Genomic DNA, 18,499 nt, shown 5'->3' with positions numbered 1-18,499 from the left:
CACTTCCCCCAACATCACGTATATCACGCCTCGCTGCTCTCAATTCCAACCTTTTGCATCCTAATCGCATTTTATTCCCTCCTTTTCTCCTTCCTTCTCGATATTTCTTCGCACTTCCATCCATCACTCTTCTTTATCACGGGGCCATCGAGTGTGCACCGTGCGTAATATATCTGCATCACGGCTCCTATCTCCTATTGCTACACACCCACCTTTTCTTTCTTTCCCTGTACGAAATTATGAATTATAATCAGGCAAGTAAAAAATTTAGCGTAGTCTGCTATGATAGTCCGGGTACTGTAGCAGCTCTACATAGGGATCCTAGAGGGCCCTGCCTCTGCATTGATGTGTACACCGTTAGTTCCGGATGAGCGTGGGCGTGAGTTAGTGGTGTTAGTGGTGGAAGAAGGTGGGAGTTCCCGCTGATGATCCTCGGCACCAGGCGGAATGAGGTATTCAATGTCTTCGAACATGTGAGGGAACAAGATAGCCAACATATCATCGACCCTGTTGTCACCATCATAGTCGTTTAGTTCCTCTGCACGGAACGATTGCAATGCAACAAACAACTGCTCACTTAAAGATGAAGTCCCCCTTTTGGGCTGACTGGTTCTTTTTGCTTGTTCTCGCTTTCGTTGGAGACTCGATCAGCTTCTTGCTTGCATCCGTAGCGAAGCGCGTGACGTTGATGGACCCAGCTGACTGGTCCTTGGTATACAGTGAAAGGCCTTGTCTCGCCGCCAAGTCTAGAATGTTCTTCTCTACCGTATCTGCGTATCAGTATATATATATTGTGTCAAGCTTATCAGCTGTTTGGACAGGATGTTGACTGATCCGCACCTTCAGCATAGTAACAAAACACTTCAACAGAGTCAGAACCTTGTCAGATGAGTCGATGATACGATTGGCTTACCTTCGGTAGTATGTTTTTGTCCCATTCTGTCGATACGGGCAATAGCTGCCGCGCGTCAGGTGTGAGCGCCAAGAATGCGGAAAACATCGAGTTTTACGACATGCCTTGTATTTCGAAGCCGTGGTTCACAACACTCTCAACGAGGAAAACCCGCGATGCGCAGGTGACGTTCAACCCGGCGTTGTCACGCTCACTGCTGCATTGTCAACATTATAAGAGCGGTTATTTCGAGCACCACGCACCCATGCAGCAGCAGCACCTCGAGAGTTGGGTCCGTACGGAATTTCTTCGCAGCGCTATTCCCTTGTGTTTTGTCGAGGCGTATAGAAGGAATCCCTAAGGAAGTGCCTTTGAATCACGAAATACACTCATTTACATATTTACGACGTCAACGTACCGTTATGGCGAAACGCGTGCTCGATAACTGTACTCAGCAGGTCAAACGAGCGCACAAAAGAGGGAACGAAAACCCTTCTCACTGTGAAGCGAATCGGCCCACGCCGAGAAAACGATGCTTTTGGAGCCTGGATCGGACACTTGAATATGCAAAAGGTGCCTAACCAATGTTTGAATCTTGCTTCCATAACTTCCGATCGACTCTATCTGCTGTATCTCACGCAACAGGGATGGGCCTATAGAAGTCAAGGTGTAGGGCTCGCAGGCGGTAAACGTCAACTTACTGATCAGTGTTGTACTCGGTCTGTCGCCGTGACGTCGGCACCAGTTCTCCTTTGGCCAACACAGGTTTGGGGGGCGGAGGAACCTCGTCTTGGATAGTGAAACGGTGAAGCTCGCTCATTTCAATGGAGGCTCTGAAATCCTTTCAGTAAAGGGTGATAGCTGGTTGACAGAAACCTACCGGCAAACTGGACACACTCCGCCTTTTTTACGAGCGAGCCACGCTGTCAAACACTCCTGTTGGGTTGTTGCACTGAGTGTTTCATCAAGCAGTCAGGCTTAGCCTTACCTTACAGAATATATGTCCACTAACCCGGTCACTTGAGCGATGTGGGACTATGAAGGACGGACACTGACATACCACGGGGTGATAAAACCTTGCAAAAAGTCGCATCTACATAGAACGCATGTCTTGTCATCTTCATCCATGGATCCATCACCCTGCGTCTTCCCCAGGTTTTCTAAATATCGGTGTCTCGCACGTCCGGTGGCGATTTTGCGTCCCAAATCCCTATATTCTTGTTCGCATGTATTCATCGCAACGCGAACGTCGCCTTCCCATACGACGTCCACAACACTATCAGAGATGTCTTGGAGTTGACGGAAGTATCTGTTTCGGGTCAGCATCAGTCCTTTGAGGCAGTCTTAGCACACCTACATGATACGTTCGTTAAACGTTTTACGTATTTGTGCCAGGTCGGCGTCCAGCCTATCCATCAAGGATGCTGCAACCCGTGTTAGCGATCGGAGAACAGCTTATAAATGTCGTATACTTTGGGTGGATATCAAACCACGCATAATCCTTACGCCATCTTTTGCGATGAGCTTCTCCGGGTCTTCCTCGCGGGGAATACTAGCCACCACCGCCGAAAGGTCGACCAGGATTGACTTAAGAGCTCTACCGGCGAACAGCAGTCTAAGGTCCGTGCGTTCATCGTTCAATGACTTGTGCAACACTTCGTGCTGGGGCTGAACCTCCACGTCATCCGGGATTTCCAAAGCATCATCTTCCTCATCTCGTATACGTGCATCTAACGCTGCTCTCGTCCGTCGTTCCTTCTTCTCTCTCGACTCATGTGCAGCTAGCAATGTGCGTTCAGCAAGAAGAGCTTCGCGACGGTCGGCCAATAGTGCAGCATAGGCTTGCATGTAAACTTCGGCTTCTCCTTGTGTGTCAAGTGCACGTGCGTACTCTTCCCCATCAGCCTGATCATCGGTGTTGCTCAGCTTCTGAGTGAGTAGCGTAATGATCTTCGTGCGCCATTGCCAAATCAGGGTCGTTTGTTCGTTGAGCTGTTCTTGGAGGATCATATTGGCTTCCTCGAACTGTGCGGACGGTCAGTGAGATACCAAATTAAAGCACTTCTCCTCATTTACCAAATGAGTCGACTTAATGCCTCCACCTGTAAAGTGTGGTAATTTAATAAGCAACTCTTGCTCCGTCACCCCACGGGCAGTTTCGTCGATATGCAAATTTAGCATGGCCTTGGTCGCATTGCCTTCGACAGCTAATCACGGAATAAGCATGAGCCTGCAATCAAAACAACTCGAACGACCGACACTTGAGAAGATCCCTTCTTAACGTCTCAGCAGCGGTATAACAAGCGTTTTCTTGTTCCGAAAGGGACGGACCAAGTACGTGGTACACGTCTCCCTGCAAGAACTTGACTCTGTGTAAAATCATCCAACACTCTCGCAACCGTTGCTGCAGACCGTGTCGCTTGGTACGGTGTTCTTCACCCGCAGGATTGTTCGGGAGACCGCGATCCTCGACCTCGTCTTCGTCTCCATCATCGCTGAACGGAGAGGGCTCGCGTCCAGTTTCCTTCTCCTTTCCCTTGTGGGAGGCCAGGGGCTGAGACTGATCCGCCAGGTTCTGCTTTCGAGACTCCCGCAGCGCCTGAGCAGCCTTTTTGAGCGCTTCTCCTTTTTGGTGGTGCTGGGCTATGGCTGCCTGGACTTCCGTAATTAGTTCGTTAACTTCGTTTTCTGCTGCAAGAAGGTGATTCAGTGCTTGCTGGTATCGGATGCGGTCGTCTTGACAATGTTGCTGAAGTTGCGCTAAGCGAACCAGCGAATGTATCTACGCCGAGCAAGGTTTCAGAATTGCAACGCAGGAAAAACGAGGTCGAAGAAGCACCTTCGCTTTTCGGTCGTCCATGAGACAACGCCAATGCTGGTCCCTCAGAGCCTGAAGATCGCCGCATCGGTTAATTGGCACCGGAAAATGATGAAATGTTTAATCTACCTCCAAAACTTCGCTCATGCTCTTGAGAGCACTCGTTTTAGCGAGTTTGTCTCCTTGCCGCTGAAGTTGCCCAACCTGCAAAAGATGTCCATCAATATGATCGTACGAGGTTGCCAAATGCAGACCTGGGGATGGGTACATAATCCACGAAGCCGTCTGAGGACGTTGCGTAAGACGCCGGTATCAGCCTGCCACCCTTCATAGGTTGCAACACCTCGGGCATCCAAACCAAGCTCTGCCAGTGACTCTTCCAGTACTTGGTCATATACCTGAACCCGTCGCAATTAGACCCTCGAGTGCAGACGGAATGAGAGAACTACCTGACGCTCTACCGGCCCTAGATCTATGCCAACAAGGTACCTCCGCTGTTGCGGAATAGTCAACTCATCATTGACGGCGGATTTGAGGGTTCTTATGACTAGGGTGAGTACGAGAACCACTGAAAGGCGTTGTTTGGAGCATACCGGACGGCGTAATGTTGGAAAAAGGCAGCGAACTGGTCCTTGAAGCCATGCTTGAGGAAAAGTTGCCATGCTTGCGTTGAGCCGACGGCAGCGTCGACGCGAAGGAACCTACGATGAAGAGGTAAGATAGGTCTGCGTGACGCCGCGACGACACGACGAGAGATACCTCAATACCCGTATGAGGTCGGCGACCTGTGCCTTAGCAGGGGTTCCCGAGACGGCAAAGGAGGACAGCCTCGGGACCAACGAAACCATCTCCCTACAGCAAGAATCAATTGCTGTATACGATATTAGACATAAGCATACGTACTCGGACTTGCCAGCTCCCATCATCTGAACTTCGTCCATGATCACTCGGTACCATTCACACATCACCAACGGACTGCGCGGCCGCTCCAAGTTACTGTAGGTCACGTCTTGGCGCCGTGGGCGCTTGGGTGGTGCACGCGCGACCACCATATCCAGGCGAAGTACGTTGTAGGTTGTGACACACACATCGAACTGATTGACGTAAGTGCACCAATCGAGGACATCGTCCTCTGACCCTTTTGCTTTCCGGTTGTTACGTGGGGCGGTAGCACGACGTTTTTCTCGTTCCTCTTCTGCAGCCGCCTCAGTAATAGGGACCTTGACTTTGGACCAACCATCGTAAACTAGCACTTTAAGAGACGGCGCGTGTGCCGATAACTCGTCTACCCATTGTTGAGCAAGAGAAGGTGGTGTGATAACGAGGGTTGTCTACAGAACACTTGGGAAACCCTTCTGAAATCCGAGCTCTTGCGGAACGCACCTTGATCTCTTTGACATAGAGTTTCGCTTCTGGGTCCCAGCGTTTCTGGGTAGGATTTCTCTCAGGGGCTGGATTCAGCAACATCAATGCAATGCACTCGATGGTTTTCCCTAGTCCTGAACAAAGATCGAGTTAGGGAGTTCGGCGACACGATCGATGTCCCGCGTACCAGGTTCCTCAGCAAGAATTCCCCCAAGTGCAGAATGGGGTTCCGGAGGATCTGGCCTGACCATACTTGACAACCTGTTGAAGAAAAGTTCCTTCCCGCCAATAACAATCTTCTCCCAAAGCAGCAGCGTGTCTTCTGAGGAAGAAGATTGTGAACGTGGTACGACTTTTCCATTTGGCATCATATCTTTCCCTTCGCGGTTCAGCATCCAGGCCACTGTTCGCCTTTGGAAAGGAAGGAGAGTTGGATTGAGTGCGTCGGGCTGCATTGCGTCGTCTACTCCTGACGCTACTTGGGGTGCAGAACGCAGAACGCCGAAGAAGAATGGTATCGTAACGTCTCTCACGTCGTCATGTCCAGGCATCGACAACTTGGATGAAAGAGATCTTCCGAGAGGAACCTCTCCAAGCAACGCAGTTATCCGTCTACGTAAGCCCTCCGAAGTACCTGGCGGCCGGCGTGAACGGTCAGCTGGAATGGGCTCATATACGTTCGGCACAACGAGTGAGAGAGAGAACTTGGCTCGCAGTCGGAACGGCATGTCTAGGGCAGGGTCATAGCTACCTTGAGGAAGAACGTGCATTTCGAGGTTGGTGTCGATTCTAGCGTGCCCTATTTCTTGTAGAGCGCGACATCCGAGGAGAAAATCTGCATGGATATTCGAGTTTTGAATGCCATAGTTATGCAGCTCTTCGGAATGGAGACCGTCCGGCCACTCAACCTTGGGGAAGAGGAACAACCATGGATCGACCGTCGGTCCGCCTTCGCCTGACCGAAGGTCACCTGTGATGGCCACATTGTGCCCACGGTATTGCGTGGAGTAGAAGCTTCCCAAGTTCATAACAGTGGCGCCGGCACCCTCTCTCAGTGACTTGACCAGTGAAATGACGTCTTCCTCTTCCTGGAGCCATCCGAGTGTTTCGGCAGAGGCGTCATCCACGTGGTCATCGCCAATTTCAGCTTGCCTTACAAAGCTGATGTCCACGGACCAATGGAAGGCAGGCAGAAATGAGCACGAAGGTCCAAGAGTGCATGCCAGAGCCGAAGCGTTCGGCTGGTGTGGGATGAATGGATATGCACTTCTGCCAACAATCACACCATTGTGCGCGTGCTCATCCATTACCTTTCTGTGTTTGCCGCGACCACTACGAATACTGGTATGGGAGGTCGATGATGTGGCGGAAGTCGCGAGGCGGCGCTTCTCGCCCACCCCAGTACTAATGTGATGGTCGTCCTCTGGGTCATCCAGGTTTAGACGGCACCCCACTTCTTCGTGCTTATTGATGAGAGTCATGAGGGCATGCAAGTTCAGCGCGGGCCGGGACATGAGGTCCAGTAAACGTCCATATTGATCGTAGTGTTGTGCTCCTGGCCAATAATAGTCTGGTTTTCGACGTAGAGATTCTGTATGTGGGATGACGAGAGGTTTGGTTGGGTCCATCCCACTTTCAAATGAATGAATTCGTCGTCACGCACGACGACCAGGGTGCGCGCGCGCGTGCGTATGGCCAGGGGTGTGGGGACTGAAGACGTGAAAGAGACGCGACCGAGCCACTCATTAAGACCACGGGAACACCTCATTTAGACATTTAACCCCTGTGTGTCATGGCCACTGAAAGTGGCTACGAACAACCGGATCACGGAGACTTGCTTTTCTTCCCCCCAGCCTGTAAGCCATCGCAAGTCTTTGGTAAACCCGGTAACTGTACCAGAACTATTTCAGTCCTCGCTGACAGAAACTAACTCATGCGAGTGGTAGTCACGAAAACTAGAACCTCACTTACGTAGATCTTTAGCCCCTGACTGGCTGTGATTTGTATGCCCAAAAAATGCAGTATATACTGACTTAGTTTATTGAATGCAGTTCACGTCGTTACAAAAGGTGAACTCTAGTACTAAGAAGGTACGGTCATTGTTGGTTTGCAGGCTCTGGTGTCCCTATGAGATTGCGTAGATTTCATACGTGCATCGCGTACTGTAGAATACCACAGCAATTCAGAGACGTTCTAAACAGGTTACCTGACAATACGCCGGTCTCGTCAGCGCCTACAGAACGTCCCTCAGGTGCAATTGGAGAGATTGTTGGGCAACATGACTATCGGGAGATTAGTATGGACGGTCAAAACTTGGTGTACTCGGTGCCTGCAGTCACTGAAGTGGAGACAAAACTTTCCACGAGCAATGGCACCATCCGGATTGCCGTGATGAAGAAATACGTAAACATTACCTACCCAGCAATCATTGCCCTCAATGTCTATCCCACAATGTTCGTAGCTTCCCAGATTCTACAACAGGGCAGTTTAGTTTTGCATCGGGAAAGCACACAACTAACGAAAGGATACCGGCATATTGGACATACCCGGAACGTGCGTTCCAGGGGAGACACAGGAAGACTGCCACGCATTAGAGGGGGAGAATATCGCAACGTGCTTGCGATGTTGGCGGTCCACGTCATTTACACAGAACTACTCTGCAACTGTACAAATACCCATGCTGCAGTGGAATCTTTGCCGATTGTGTGGATCAAGAGCTCAATCCCCCATATGGTGCACTTCAGGACGGAATATCATAATGGATGACACCGGTCCATAATTTAGCCGCGACCCATAGGACAACACTCACTTCGCGCACATCGAACCCACCTCTGTACAAACCACATGGGTCACCTGGAAGGGCGATGACTCAATCAGACGACCGCTGAGTACTTGGATGGCTAAGCTCCAGCTTACCTACATCGATCCAGATAGTTGACATCATACGGGGCAACATAGCATTAGCGTCCAGGGCCACGTGAATTTCTGAGCGACTTCATGTAAGGTGTCTACGCAATGTCCGCACAACACGAGATGGTACAATGCTGCCCCCAAGTCATCGCCGTTTTCCACCTTTCCCGACTTTCCTCTGTTGTATCGTCGTTCCGCTGTTGTTAGGTTGCACTTTAGCGCCTGACGTTGACGCTCTCGTCTTATCTTCAACAGCCAATAAGGTAGATAGTCTGTGTTCCGGCTGGTTAATACGTTTAAAGGCCTATCAAAACATTGGCGTACCCAGACTTGAGGTCCCCACCTTGCACCGAGTTTTGTATACTCGCTACCATTTCCCGCCTATTCTTGATTTCCTCAAGGCTTTGAGGATCCAGATTTTTCTACGAGTGTCGCATGAGCTCAGACAGGCGAAACGCGAACGAAATGTTACCATTATATAAGGCATGGCCAACATCATGCCCGCAGTGAACAACATGAGCATCATCATAGGGTTCCGGAACATGCCCAGCAAACTGAACGACTCGTGTGGTTTGAAGTAGCTGTTCTTGCTGCGAGGACTCAGAATAACGGGGTACGGCAAGGTCACCGCTGACAGGGATAACAGTGGTGTTCCAAAGACATAAGACTTGACTTCTGGTATAGAGGACGCGTCCGATACATCGACACGAAACTGCAGGAACAAAGGTATCAGGGTCATTCTCGCATCGATAAATTGGGAGTAGATACCTGTTCGAAAGTATAATCATGAGAAAGTACGGATAGAACGTATACCCCTGGGTTAACGTCCGGTCTTAGGTCATTCAAAAATCAGTGCAACAGCCGGTCTGTAATTAAGGAAGGGAGACGGACATAGAGAAGTTACCACTTCGCGTCAACCCAGCCGAATATCGACCGGCATCCAGCAGAATTTTGGTTGCACCAAGCTCTTCATAGCCTTATCCTTACAATATGAAGCCATGTCACTAGGGAGGATGCAGTTCACTCACTTGGACACACGTTGTTCCACTGCACGAATCCTAGCAGGTCGGCAGCAAATGCAATACTAGCAAATTCAGCGCTCGCCTAACCCATTCCAACTGAGAACCTACTGCGAGAATCCCAAAAAAAGGATAAGGAGTGACGGGGACCTCATTGTTGGATTAGGACGTGCTTATTCGGCGCCTGGTAATTGGGAGAAGCGGTGGACAAACACGACCAAATATGATATCTGCTTGCCCGTCCAGTGTAGGTAGACACTCCGGACATTCAAAATGCGGCAGAAGCGGGCCAAGACGTATCGGAAGCTCATGTCACTTTATTGCATGTCTTTCGGGTTCCGGGAGCCATATCAGATTCTAGGTGTGTTCAGCAAGTGTTTTCCTTGTTCAAGCTTACCCCCGTCCCTAGTTGACTCTGAGATATGTAGGATCGCCACAGAGTCAAGGATCGACCTGTCAAAACAATTGAGTACTGTGCTGCAAGGAGCGACGAAGCCCAGTATGGCCCCGTCACGTACCAAAGAGCACCGTCAAGCTGACCTTTCGACGTAGTGATCACCCAATGCTGTATACACGAACTTTATCTCCAGGGGAAGTCTCAGCAATCGGCCGTAGACCTTGCAAAAGCTTTTGAACGTCGAAAGTGTAACCACAGAGAAGCCATCCCCGGGGATGATTGCTTGGCAAGTGTAGTTGGTCGGATACCATCTTCTGTGCATGCCCTTCTTTCTGACAATCTTCGTAGGGGATAGCAATAAACATCGCTATGTGGTAGCCACGCAGTCGCAGCCCCTTCGCGCCAAACTTCATCTGATACCTGGCGTTCCGATTATTCACATTAACCGGTCTGTGATGATCCTTGAACCACCTAGCGAAGAAACCCTCAGGGTAAAACAACAAGTGAGTGTGCTAATTCTCATAAAGGCGCTCGTAGATTATCAATTTTCTCTCCAGAAAGAACAAGAAGCTCTCGGCCCAGCAGCTGCAGAATTGGTAAAACTACCTCAGCAGCCAAGCAATCCTCCACGCAAGAAAAAGGGACCCAAGGGTCCAAATCCTCTTAGTATGAAGAAGAAGGTGACGCGGCCGGTCAGTGTGACGATACCTTGGAAAAGCGATAGCATTGCCCCTCCATCTCCAAGTGACCTTTCCATTGGGGAAAAGAGAAAGCGGGAAGAAAATGAAGAACAGTTAACTGCTACGCGCAAGAGGAAGAGGCGCAAAAAGCATGGCGGCAGACCAACTTCGTCTGTTGTTACAACCGCCTAGCTGGAATTTCGCCGGCCCTCTCCCGTAGGTGTCAGTCCCAGTGCACTGCTGAGCAGTGATCATTTTTGATGGGTCATGCCGCCACGTATCTCCAATCAACGCAGGCCGTTCTGCACCCAAGATCGATATTTTTGATGTGACAATCGATGACGGCGTTGGGAAGGTCACTCATATCGCTTTCAGCACTGTTGGCACCTTTCATTGTGAGGCGGGATCCCGTTGAAGTAATTTATCGACATTGATGCGCACACGTTTTGCGGGACATAATTGCGCATATAGTCTGAGATCGTAGCAACACTGATTTGCATGTTATCCCCAACACTGCTGTCACCACCGTTGTGGATCTTTGAATTATTTACAGTAAACAGATAATATCCCCTACATTCATGATACAAATGTCGTTTGCATTAATCCGAAAACAGTTCCTTGTTGGGCACGTCCAACAGACTCTTCGGTAGCCCGGGTAGCTAAGTACAGTTCACGTTTCGACGTTCTTGCCCTAGCGTCCACCATGATCCTGGGATAGAAACAAGAGAATGCCTGTTAGTATTGTTGGTATCAGTAACAGGAATCACGCCACGTACCGCCGTAGGTGAGCGTGTCTGTCATCTGGTAGATCGGCAAGTACCTCTCGAAAGCGTTCCGAGATGTTGTGTAAATCCTGGCAAATCATGGCAGATAGTTAGCGGTCTCAGTCTCCAGGAAAAAGTCGTCTACCTCAGCCCTCTCCGACAGAACATTTCTGTCCACCGTCTCATCTTTCAGCAAGCGATCCACGACCTGGTGCATGTCAGGTGGCACACTGAAGGACGACATAATATCAACTTTCCTTTGCTATTGCTTGCTCGACTTCAGAAGAGATGCCGCGTTGACATACTAGTAAGACCTGTAATATACACACGAGCACAACGTCGGTGAATGGGAGAGAATGATATGGTGGTTCACACTTTGCCAGTGATATCTTCTTCTAGTGCTCTACGTTCACCGTCGTCGTCTGCTCGGTCATGTTCTTCTTGCAATTTCTCCACTTCTTGTACCAGCGAGGAAATACTGTCAACGAACACACTTCATCGAGGTACAAGAGTCTGCGGCATTAGGCTCACCCGCCATCATCCGCGTCATTCTCTCCCCCATCAACGCTAAGGTACCTTGAAAACCGAAAACCGCACACCAATCGATCACAGGTACTCACAGTCCATCAAACAATGTCTTAGCCCTGAGGAAGCCTGTAGTAATGACATCGATGAACTATAGTTCCAGGCGTAACTCAGTTAGATAACTCAGGCTAACAATACTAAGCTCACCTCGAACCCTAGGGTCTTCGCTATTGGACGCATAGCGCGCACCGTGTTCTGCATGTCTGAAAGCCAACACAGGTAACTACAAGAGTCTATCCCACGAGGGCCATCCGGTAACATGGCAACTAATCCATGGGCGCGTGGCTGGCCCTCTGATGATCCCGAGGCATTCACTATCATTATGGCTCAGGTTTGCATGTAGAAGTACTTGGGCTGCGGGGTTCACCTTCCAGTGTCTTTTCACTGTCTCCTTCAGAAGTTCTTGATAGTGACGCGAGGGTCCCAAAAAACTTTATATTGCCGACCTAGCATTACCCAAAAAGACTGAATCGGAGGTCTAGATAACAAAAAGAAGTACGTACAAGTCCTCCCAGATGTTCGGCACCAAACAGCTTCATGAAGAAATCGATCGCAGCGTCATTGCCAACGTTCAGCTCTAAAACAGTTTTGAAATAATCACTGCATCACGGGTGTGGCCTCATCAGCCCTCATGGTGCACAATCTGTGAGGCATACTAAGCTTACCAGATCTTTCTAAACTCGACTCTTGTCATCGGGTCAGGTACTTGGACAGTCCTAGTCCAGGCCCAGGGATGAGCGATCTGGAAAAGCGGAACTATGGACCGTTCGTCCGAGTCAGTTGAATGGCTAGGAAATTCAACAGGAGAATCTGATCCCGGGTGTAAGTGACGACAACAAAGTAAGAAAGACGCCTACAAGTTCTCCAGAAATGAGAGTAACCCCAAGAGTTTTTTGCCAGATTGTCCTTGAACTTATCGGTTGGGCGGCATGCAGAACAACGTATAACCGTTGTTACCAAAGCGTAGTTGCTGCTACGAGCAGACAAGGCTCTCAGCAGGATTGCAACAGCCCGAGTATTTGGAAGAGACAGGCCAATTGGACGGCGCAGAATGAGTGCAGGGTCTGTCCCTGAATCACCGATCATACTTGTCACATCCTGGTCATCAGTACCCGCTCCAGATTCACCGCTGATTCTATGTACCACAGGCTTGAGGTCTGGATCATCCGGATACAGTCTAAGTTCAGGCTGGAGTAGGTGAAGATCTTCGAAGATGTTCCCTCGGCGATGCATAAATCCGTGGGAGTGCTGCTGAATATCACCGTAGTCCCCCAGCTGCTTCTCTCAGGATCGACTGATCGGATTGATGGATTACGACACACCTGGGTCCCCTGGAGAGTTTCCGAAAGAACAAACTTCGCAGCCACCCCATCCACCAACAGACGATGATGACCAAGGTTGATAAGCCAATAAGTCAGCGGCAACATAAGACCGGGGGTATCGCCGTCGCCGATTCTCTACATCGTCGGTGGTCAGGGTACATAACACAATAATAAAGCCGTTAAGTCACAACTAACATATGTAAGTTCCCACTCGAGTGGCTGCTGGCAGCAGCCGGGGCATTTGACGACGTCAATCGTAACTTTGCAATGGTCTGACTTCTCCGACTTGCCACAGACAACCTCCACGCCAAAAATAGACTCTTTCAGATGACTATGCTTGATGCGATGCGGCTCACGTTGTGAACCCGAGTGAGTACCCAAGCGGGCTTCCCCCATACGTCGGGCATATTCTGCACCTGCGTTCCACATACGGTCATACACTCCAATAGCATCGGACGGCGGCGATGATCCCTGTTCATCAGCAATAACATGCACCCAATCTTGGCCAAAGCAGTGACCAAACGCAACCGCGAAGTAACCATTAGGTTTACCATTGGCATAGAGTATGACGGCAAGAGGACATGCACGTGATAGTGTAATGGTATCCTCTGTGGAGACCACCTCTTTCGGCAACACGTCGCGGCGGGAGAAACCATAATAGGGAATTGTCCTGTCGTCAACCTTGAAAATGAAATCATGGCGCGGCTCTGCCCGGTAAGCAAGGTAGAGTTGTCCCAACTCCGGAGAGGGCTTTGGTCTCGCAGTCGCCCCGAAATACCTGTAATGCCTGGATTTTGAGGACGCCAAGTCAATGGTCATTGGCACCCTACTGCCCTCTCTCCGACATGCTAATGCCGCCTGGAAAAGTGAAGGGCAGCCCCAGTAAGGTAAAAGCGGAAGCCATATCTGGATTCCTGCATTGGTGACGGTAAATGCCAGGGATCCTTGGTCCTCCGGCATTGTCAAGAATTCTTCATCCGACTTCCACAGAGATGGAAGCTCCTCATTAAATTCCATTGGCACCATCTTGACGATGTCATGGCAATCCCGAAAAAGACTTGGGTCGTCGGCAAGAACACTGGTAGTCTGCCGATTCTTTCCTTCCGGGTCCCAGGCAAAGATGCTCTGGTCGTTGGACATACGAATAACCTCGAGCTGTAGACGCTGAAATGCTTTCTTCCCTTCTCCATACAACATCGGCATGTTGACATCCAGTAGACCCATCAACGAATATGCGCGATCCTCAATTCGGGTGGTCCTCCTGTCGGCAGCCCAGGATACGATTTGAGCAACACTCAACCGTTGTGAAGATAATCCACTCTTTAAGACACTGACCGGGACCCGGGTGATTTCCTGTAATTTAGACGCAAGGCTGCCTTTGTCGCCGATGAGTTTCCAATCTCGGTTGAAGAACTGGATGTCCTTCGGCGCTATCAACTCCTGTAACGTCCAGCCCCGCGAAAACCACTCTGGCCAGCCATTAGACCCTCGAAAGCTCGCGCAGTCGCGCGTCGTGGGAAAGACAGAAGTATCATGAAGGTAAGCGTAGCACCGCTTCGAGTTTTCGTACCATCGGAACATTGAATTTATAGCCTCCGATAACTCTGAGCTACTCCGCTTGTCGATACAACAAGTATCTGCCCATAGCCAGTTGAGGCCGTCACTTTTCGCCTGTTCGCAACTCTTCATGATCTTCAGGTAACCACTGCGCCTTCGTATCTCGTCTCTGTTGTCCATCTTTGTTAGCTGTATCACCTCTTCGTAGCTCACTTCATCGCCCCAGCGATGTGACAATATCGCATAATCTGTGCTTGCATCGTCGAGCTCTTTCAGAACCTCGACGGAAGATAGAGTTTCATCGCGAATTCTTAACTCCCGATCCAAGAAGGCATCAACATCAATCAAGCGCATCGCGTGCTTGATATGGATGTAAGAGCATGGTCAACAATGTCAGGGAACGGAACCCACCACAAAACTCGCACCGATGACAACTGTGTCCGCTTGCACAGCCTGGAGGTAGAGGATAGCGTGGATGTTTTAACAAGGGGATGGGATAGCACTGGTTAGCCAGTACTATTAGGACAGATTTGTTGAACACCCTCATGATGGGACTGCCGCCAATTATTGTTCTTAAGGCAAGAGCCAAACAAGCATAACACTCTCAAATGATCAATCGATCAAAACTCCAGATAGCGGGGCCCAGGCTCACATGACTGGTCGTGGGATTCGGTCTTGAAAAACCAGTGCTAGGCTGCGTGAGGCGAGAATTTGACAAGGTTGGCGAGACCGTGAAGTCGATCTTCGGTCGCGACCCAAGCAATTGAAGGTGTTAACCCGGATGAAGCCATTTCAATTGGTGCTGCTATCCAGGGTGATGTTCTCGCCGGAAATGTCACCAACATCCTTCTTCTCCATGTTACTCCTCTCTCCTTCGGTATCGAGACTCTCGGTCGTATCATGGCCAAGCTCATCAATCGCAATACGACTATCCCGACGAAGAAGTCCTAGTTTTTCTCTACCGCTGCCGACGACCAGACCGCCATCGAGGTCAAGATCTTCCAGGGTGAACACGAACGCAAACTCTTTGGTAACTTCAACCTCTTGGCATTCCTCCTGCTCCGAAGGGCGTCCCTTGGATCGAGATCACTTTCGACATCGATGCTGGTATGTCCCTCATGGTGGTTTCCTCACCTCTTGCTGATAGTATCATCCATGTCGCTGCCAGAGGCATCTCTGGCTTATCCAACACCCCCCCACACCCCTGCCAGCACTGAAGAATTATCCGCAAAAATCTCGTGGCCCATCCAGCCATCGATTGTTGTTTATGCTCACTAGTAAAAATATCTACGACACGTATTCGAACAAGTCATGGAGCAGCTGTCGTACTGAGATTCGTACTCACGGCGGTTTTCCAAGATAAGCGGGTGTATGGCTGCATTGGAGGTGGAACGACTATTGGCTGTAGGCGGACTTTCGATCATGAATGGCATTCCACAACCACGAAATCGCTGTCCTTCCATTACTGTAATGTGCATAACGACATCCGATGTTTAAGTTTATCCTTAGTGCAACAACCTTTATTACGTCACCCGATGATTTCTATATGTGACATTGACTTTGTTCGATGTCGACGATGTCAACCGCTCCCGCCAACGACAAGATGAGCCCCGACGAAGTGCACAACGATGAAACCGGCCCAGCCGAGCCGCCGCTCAACGTGGACCCTCAAACAGATCTTTCACAACAACTTTTCTTGTTGAACTTAACGAGTCACACAGGAAGTGAAAGAGACTTAGGAAGCGCGACTAGAGTACTCACTTTTCGCAACCTGTTCATGCACGATATCACGGAGGATACGATGGTGTAACTCTAGGGAAGAAAATTAATGATTGATGGCAGATGAAAATGGATACACGTGTGATCAAAAATCGGTGAGGAAACGTAGGGAGGTATTACAGTGGAAAAGGAGTAACGAATACATGATGAGGCATAAGCTATTTCGCCTACTACTCGCCATAATATTCTGACAACTTACAACGGGGGGTGCAAGGGGTGGTAAGAACTCTTCGCTGGCCACGCTTGGCACCCAGTGCCCAAAATTGACTCCATTCCTCGATTTCCGAGTCGCTCGATGACTCTCCGCCACAGAGGCACAGAGACCTCTGGCGCGGAAACAGCAGATCCACAGTGTGATCCAGGCACTCCTTGATCTTTGTCTGGACAGTTTCGTCGACGATCTTCCTCCCATTTGTCGAATTAACAACAGATAACGCGCGAACAGGAAAAGCCCAAGTGGGGCATGGTCTGCCATGTGAACTGCTCAACAGCCACTGCGTGCCGTATGTCATATTGTATGCTTCGATCCACAGGGTGCAGCACAAGCAACTCCGTTTGCTACATCCGATAGGTTGTGGCTGACGAAAATCCCGAGATCTGGGAGGCTCGGTGAGATCATACAAAATGCGAGTTTCGGGATGAATGCGGGTCTGAACAACGTGGCTGCTATGCCAGTTTTCCTCCATGTCTGGAAACCTCTCACGCAGCATGGCTACAGTTTCCTCTGGGAGGTCTTTGCGGAATGCACGAGAGACGGCCTCCAAGTAGTCCTCGCAGAGGTGAACTCTTGTCTCCGCAGAGGCAGGGCTCGCGTCGACCCAACGATACACAAGGCCACGCAGGACATCGCCCTTTGCATGTGCGATGAGGCTGTTAATGCCATGATAGTACTGGCACACCTTAGCGAGACGGCGTTGCAGCTTCTCTCCCCGCGGTTTCCGGGAGAGATTGGTGGCTCCGCGGAGCGAACGCAGAAGACGGGATCTGTACAAAACACGGGCAATCTGTGCAAGATCCATGTAGAGTTGCGCTGAGAGATTGGCATCCCAGGAGTCAAAGCCTCGAGCCCTCGTCACGAGATCCATCAAAAGGTCATGCATCAACTGCGGAAACGAAGGTTCATCGCCAGAACACTTGTCTTCGCGATACTGCGAAGAGTCAGGGAACTCGTCCTCGACGGAGGGCGAGGGTTCATAGTCCTTTAGGACTTGTTCGAGGTCATGCAAAAATGCGGCCACAACTTCGCACATCTTCCTGACCCGTTTCTCGATCTTCATCCGACAACGAGCAAAAAGGAAAGGAAAAACATTGCGTGCGTCCTTAGTTGTCGTAGCAGTGAGCACACTGAACAAGTCACGAACGGCTTGATGATCTTCGACAGTGACAACGTCGTTCTTTGCCAATACAAGGGCTAGACCCTCACGTCTGTCAAATGCAGTGGCAAGCACCTCTCCGGGTTTGCCGGTTGTCAGCGCGACCGCGATGGTCTCGAGAAGGCGAATGGGGGTGTTGGCGTGAACGTTGTCGTCACTCTCCTGGGAGACACCCTTGGAAGGCATATGCACTTGGAGGTCTGAGTAGCCGAAATGATTGAGCAGCTGAAGTTGCTCGGAAAGACGAGGTTGATTGTACACGATTATGCGGCCCCTCCGTCCCATGTTGTTGATTATCTCGAACAAAGGGTTTCGCAGTCCCCTATATGGGCATGCTGGTCAGTGGTGCCACAGCCCTTGAAGCAAGCCAACAGCATACAAGTTACGTACTGGGGTGGGTTTCCGTGTCGCTCAAGTGCCCCCACGGTTGCGCACCTTTGGACACAAGCTGGTGGATGATGGTGGAAGTGGTCCAGTGGAACTGCGGGTTACCTTAGGAGAGGCCCCCTAAATCGTGGGAACAATATCACCGGCTGTTGCAGTCACGGTGCTGCTTTTAACAAGGGAATGGGATAGCACTGGTTAGCCAGCACTATGCGGACAGATTTGTTGAACACCCTCATGATGGGAATATTGTTCTTAAGGTAAGAGCCAAACAAGCATAACACTCAAAAATGATCAATCGATCAAAACTCTAGATAGCGGGGCCCAGGCTCACATGACTGGTCGTGGGATTCGGTCTTGAAAAACCAGTGCTAGGCTGCGTGAGGCGAGAATTTGAAGTTCGAAGGCCAAGGACAGAGGCATCTGTACGTGCTGGGCCAGATGACAATCAGCTCCCTGGCAGAGGGTGGATTCAAAGGCAATCAGGGATTCCATCAAATATCACGGACGCCGTTAAGGGATGCAACGTCGAACATTAGAAACTTGAAAGCTTGAAATCTGAGCTACCGAAGTCGGACTCGTGGCTGAAGGGGATCATGTAACCCACGCAAAGTACTAGTAAGACCGTCACGACATTATATTCTCGTTCGGAGT

At 50.2% G+C, this 18,499-nt stretch overlaps 5 protein-coding genes across 5 annotated transcripts; 1 reads left to right on the top strand and 4 right to left on the bottom strand.

Moving 5' to 3' along the window:
• Positions 1 to 308: 308 nt before the first annotated feature.
• F5J12DRAFT_906322 (SNF2 family N-terminal domain-containing protein) lies at positions 309 to 6,703 on the bottom strand (the record flags this gene model as incomplete). Its single annotated transcript, XM_051748778.1, has 24 exons — positions 309 to 507; positions 578 to 770; positions 914 to 958; positions 1,018 to 1,106; positions 1,156 to 1,249; positions 1,311 to 1,337; positions 1,393 to 1,567; positions 1,635 to 1,725; positions 1,773 to 1,828; positions 1,881 to 1,899; positions 1,953 to 2,201; positions 2,250 to 2,316; positions 2,365 to 2,917; positions 2,969 to 3,099; positions 3,152 to 3,674; positions 3,732 to 3,782; positions 3,840 to 3,914; positions 3,965 to 4,108; positions 4,160 to 4,250; positions 4,304 to 4,411; positions 4,470 to 4,562; positions 4,614 to 5,041; positions 5,094 to 5,209; positions 5,263 to 6,703. 24 exons carry the CDS (start codon positions 6,701 to 6,703, stop codon positions 309 to 311), a joined length of 5,058 nt encoding a protein of 1,685 aa, XP_051598662.1.
• A 1,044-nt stretch (positions 6,704 to 7,747) lies between these two features.
• Positions 7,748 to 9,209, bottom strand: F5J12DRAFT_841148 (uncharacterized protein). Its single transcript, XM_051746122.1, has 8 exons — positions 9,116 to 9,209; positions 9,014 to 9,069; positions 8,877 to 8,961; positions 8,754 to 8,817; positions 8,458 to 8,697; positions 8,310 to 8,407; positions 7,992 to 8,257; positions 7,748 to 7,928 (listed from the first exon to the last, which is right to left on the bottom strand). The coding sequence occupies exons 1-7, from the start codon at positions 9,157 to 9,159 to the stop codon at positions 8,131 to 8,133; spliced, it is 714 nt and encodes a 237-aa protein (XP_051598661.1). The 5' UTR covers positions 9,160 to 9,209; the 3' UTR covers positions 7,748 to 7,928; positions 7,992 to 8,130.
• F5J12DRAFT_921727 (Fcf1-domain-containing protein) lies at positions 9,210 to 10,353 on the top strand. The gene is made up of 5 exons (XM_051749298.1): positions 9,210 to 9,365; positions 9,414 to 9,503; positions 9,557 to 9,700; positions 9,750 to 9,904; positions 9,929 to 10,353. Exons 1-5 carry the CDS (start codon positions 9,278 to 9,280, stop codon positions 10,271 to 10,273), a joined length of 822 nt encoding a protein of 273 aa, XP_051598660.1. The 5' UTR covers positions 9,210 to 9,277; the 3' UTR covers positions 10,274 to 10,353.
• A 1,868-nt stretch (positions 10,354 to 12,221) lies between these two features.
• Positions 12,222 to 14,876, bottom strand: F5J12DRAFT_216292 (heterokaryon incompatibility protein-domain-containing protein). The gene is made up of 4 exons (XM_051738454.1): positions 14,721 to 14,876; positions 12,948 to 14,669; positions 12,288 to 12,887; positions 12,222 to 12,240 (listed from the first exon to the last, which is right to left on the bottom strand). Exons 2-3 carry the CDS (start codon positions 14,661 to 14,663, stop codon positions 12,522 to 12,524), a joined length of 2,082 nt encoding a protein of 693 aa, XP_051598659.1. The 5' UTR covers positions 14,664 to 14,669; positions 14,721 to 14,876; the 3' UTR covers positions 12,222 to 12,240; positions 12,288 to 12,521.
• A 69-nt stretch (positions 14,877 to 14,945) lies between these two features.
• On the bottom strand, positions 14,946 to 17,746 carry F5J12DRAFT_913908 (NAD-specific glutamate dehydrogenase-domain-containing protein; the record flags this gene model as incomplete). The annotated part of the gene is made up of 2 exons (XM_051749106.1): positions 14,946 to 15,383; positions 16,316 to 17,746. The coding sequence occupies 2 exons, from the start codon at positions 17,744 to 17,746 to the stop codon at positions 15,102 to 15,104; spliced, it is 1,713 nt and encodes a 570-aa protein (XP_051598658.1). The 3' UTR covers positions 14,946 to 15,101.
• Between the last annotated feature and the right edge of the window lie 753 nt (positions 17,747 to 18,499).

The sequence above is a fragment of the Pisolithus orientalis genome, assembly GCF_024613125.1.
Source record: "Pisolithus orientalis strain OTSU chromosome Unknown F5J12scaffold_21, whole genome shotgun sequence".
Lineage (NCBI taxonomy): Eukaryota > Fungi > Basidiomycota > Agaricomycetes > Boletales > Pisolithaceae > Pisolithus > Pisolithus orientalis.
Note: the sequence above shows the minus strand (reverse complement) of the source record. Positions and strands in the feature narration are given on the sequence as shown.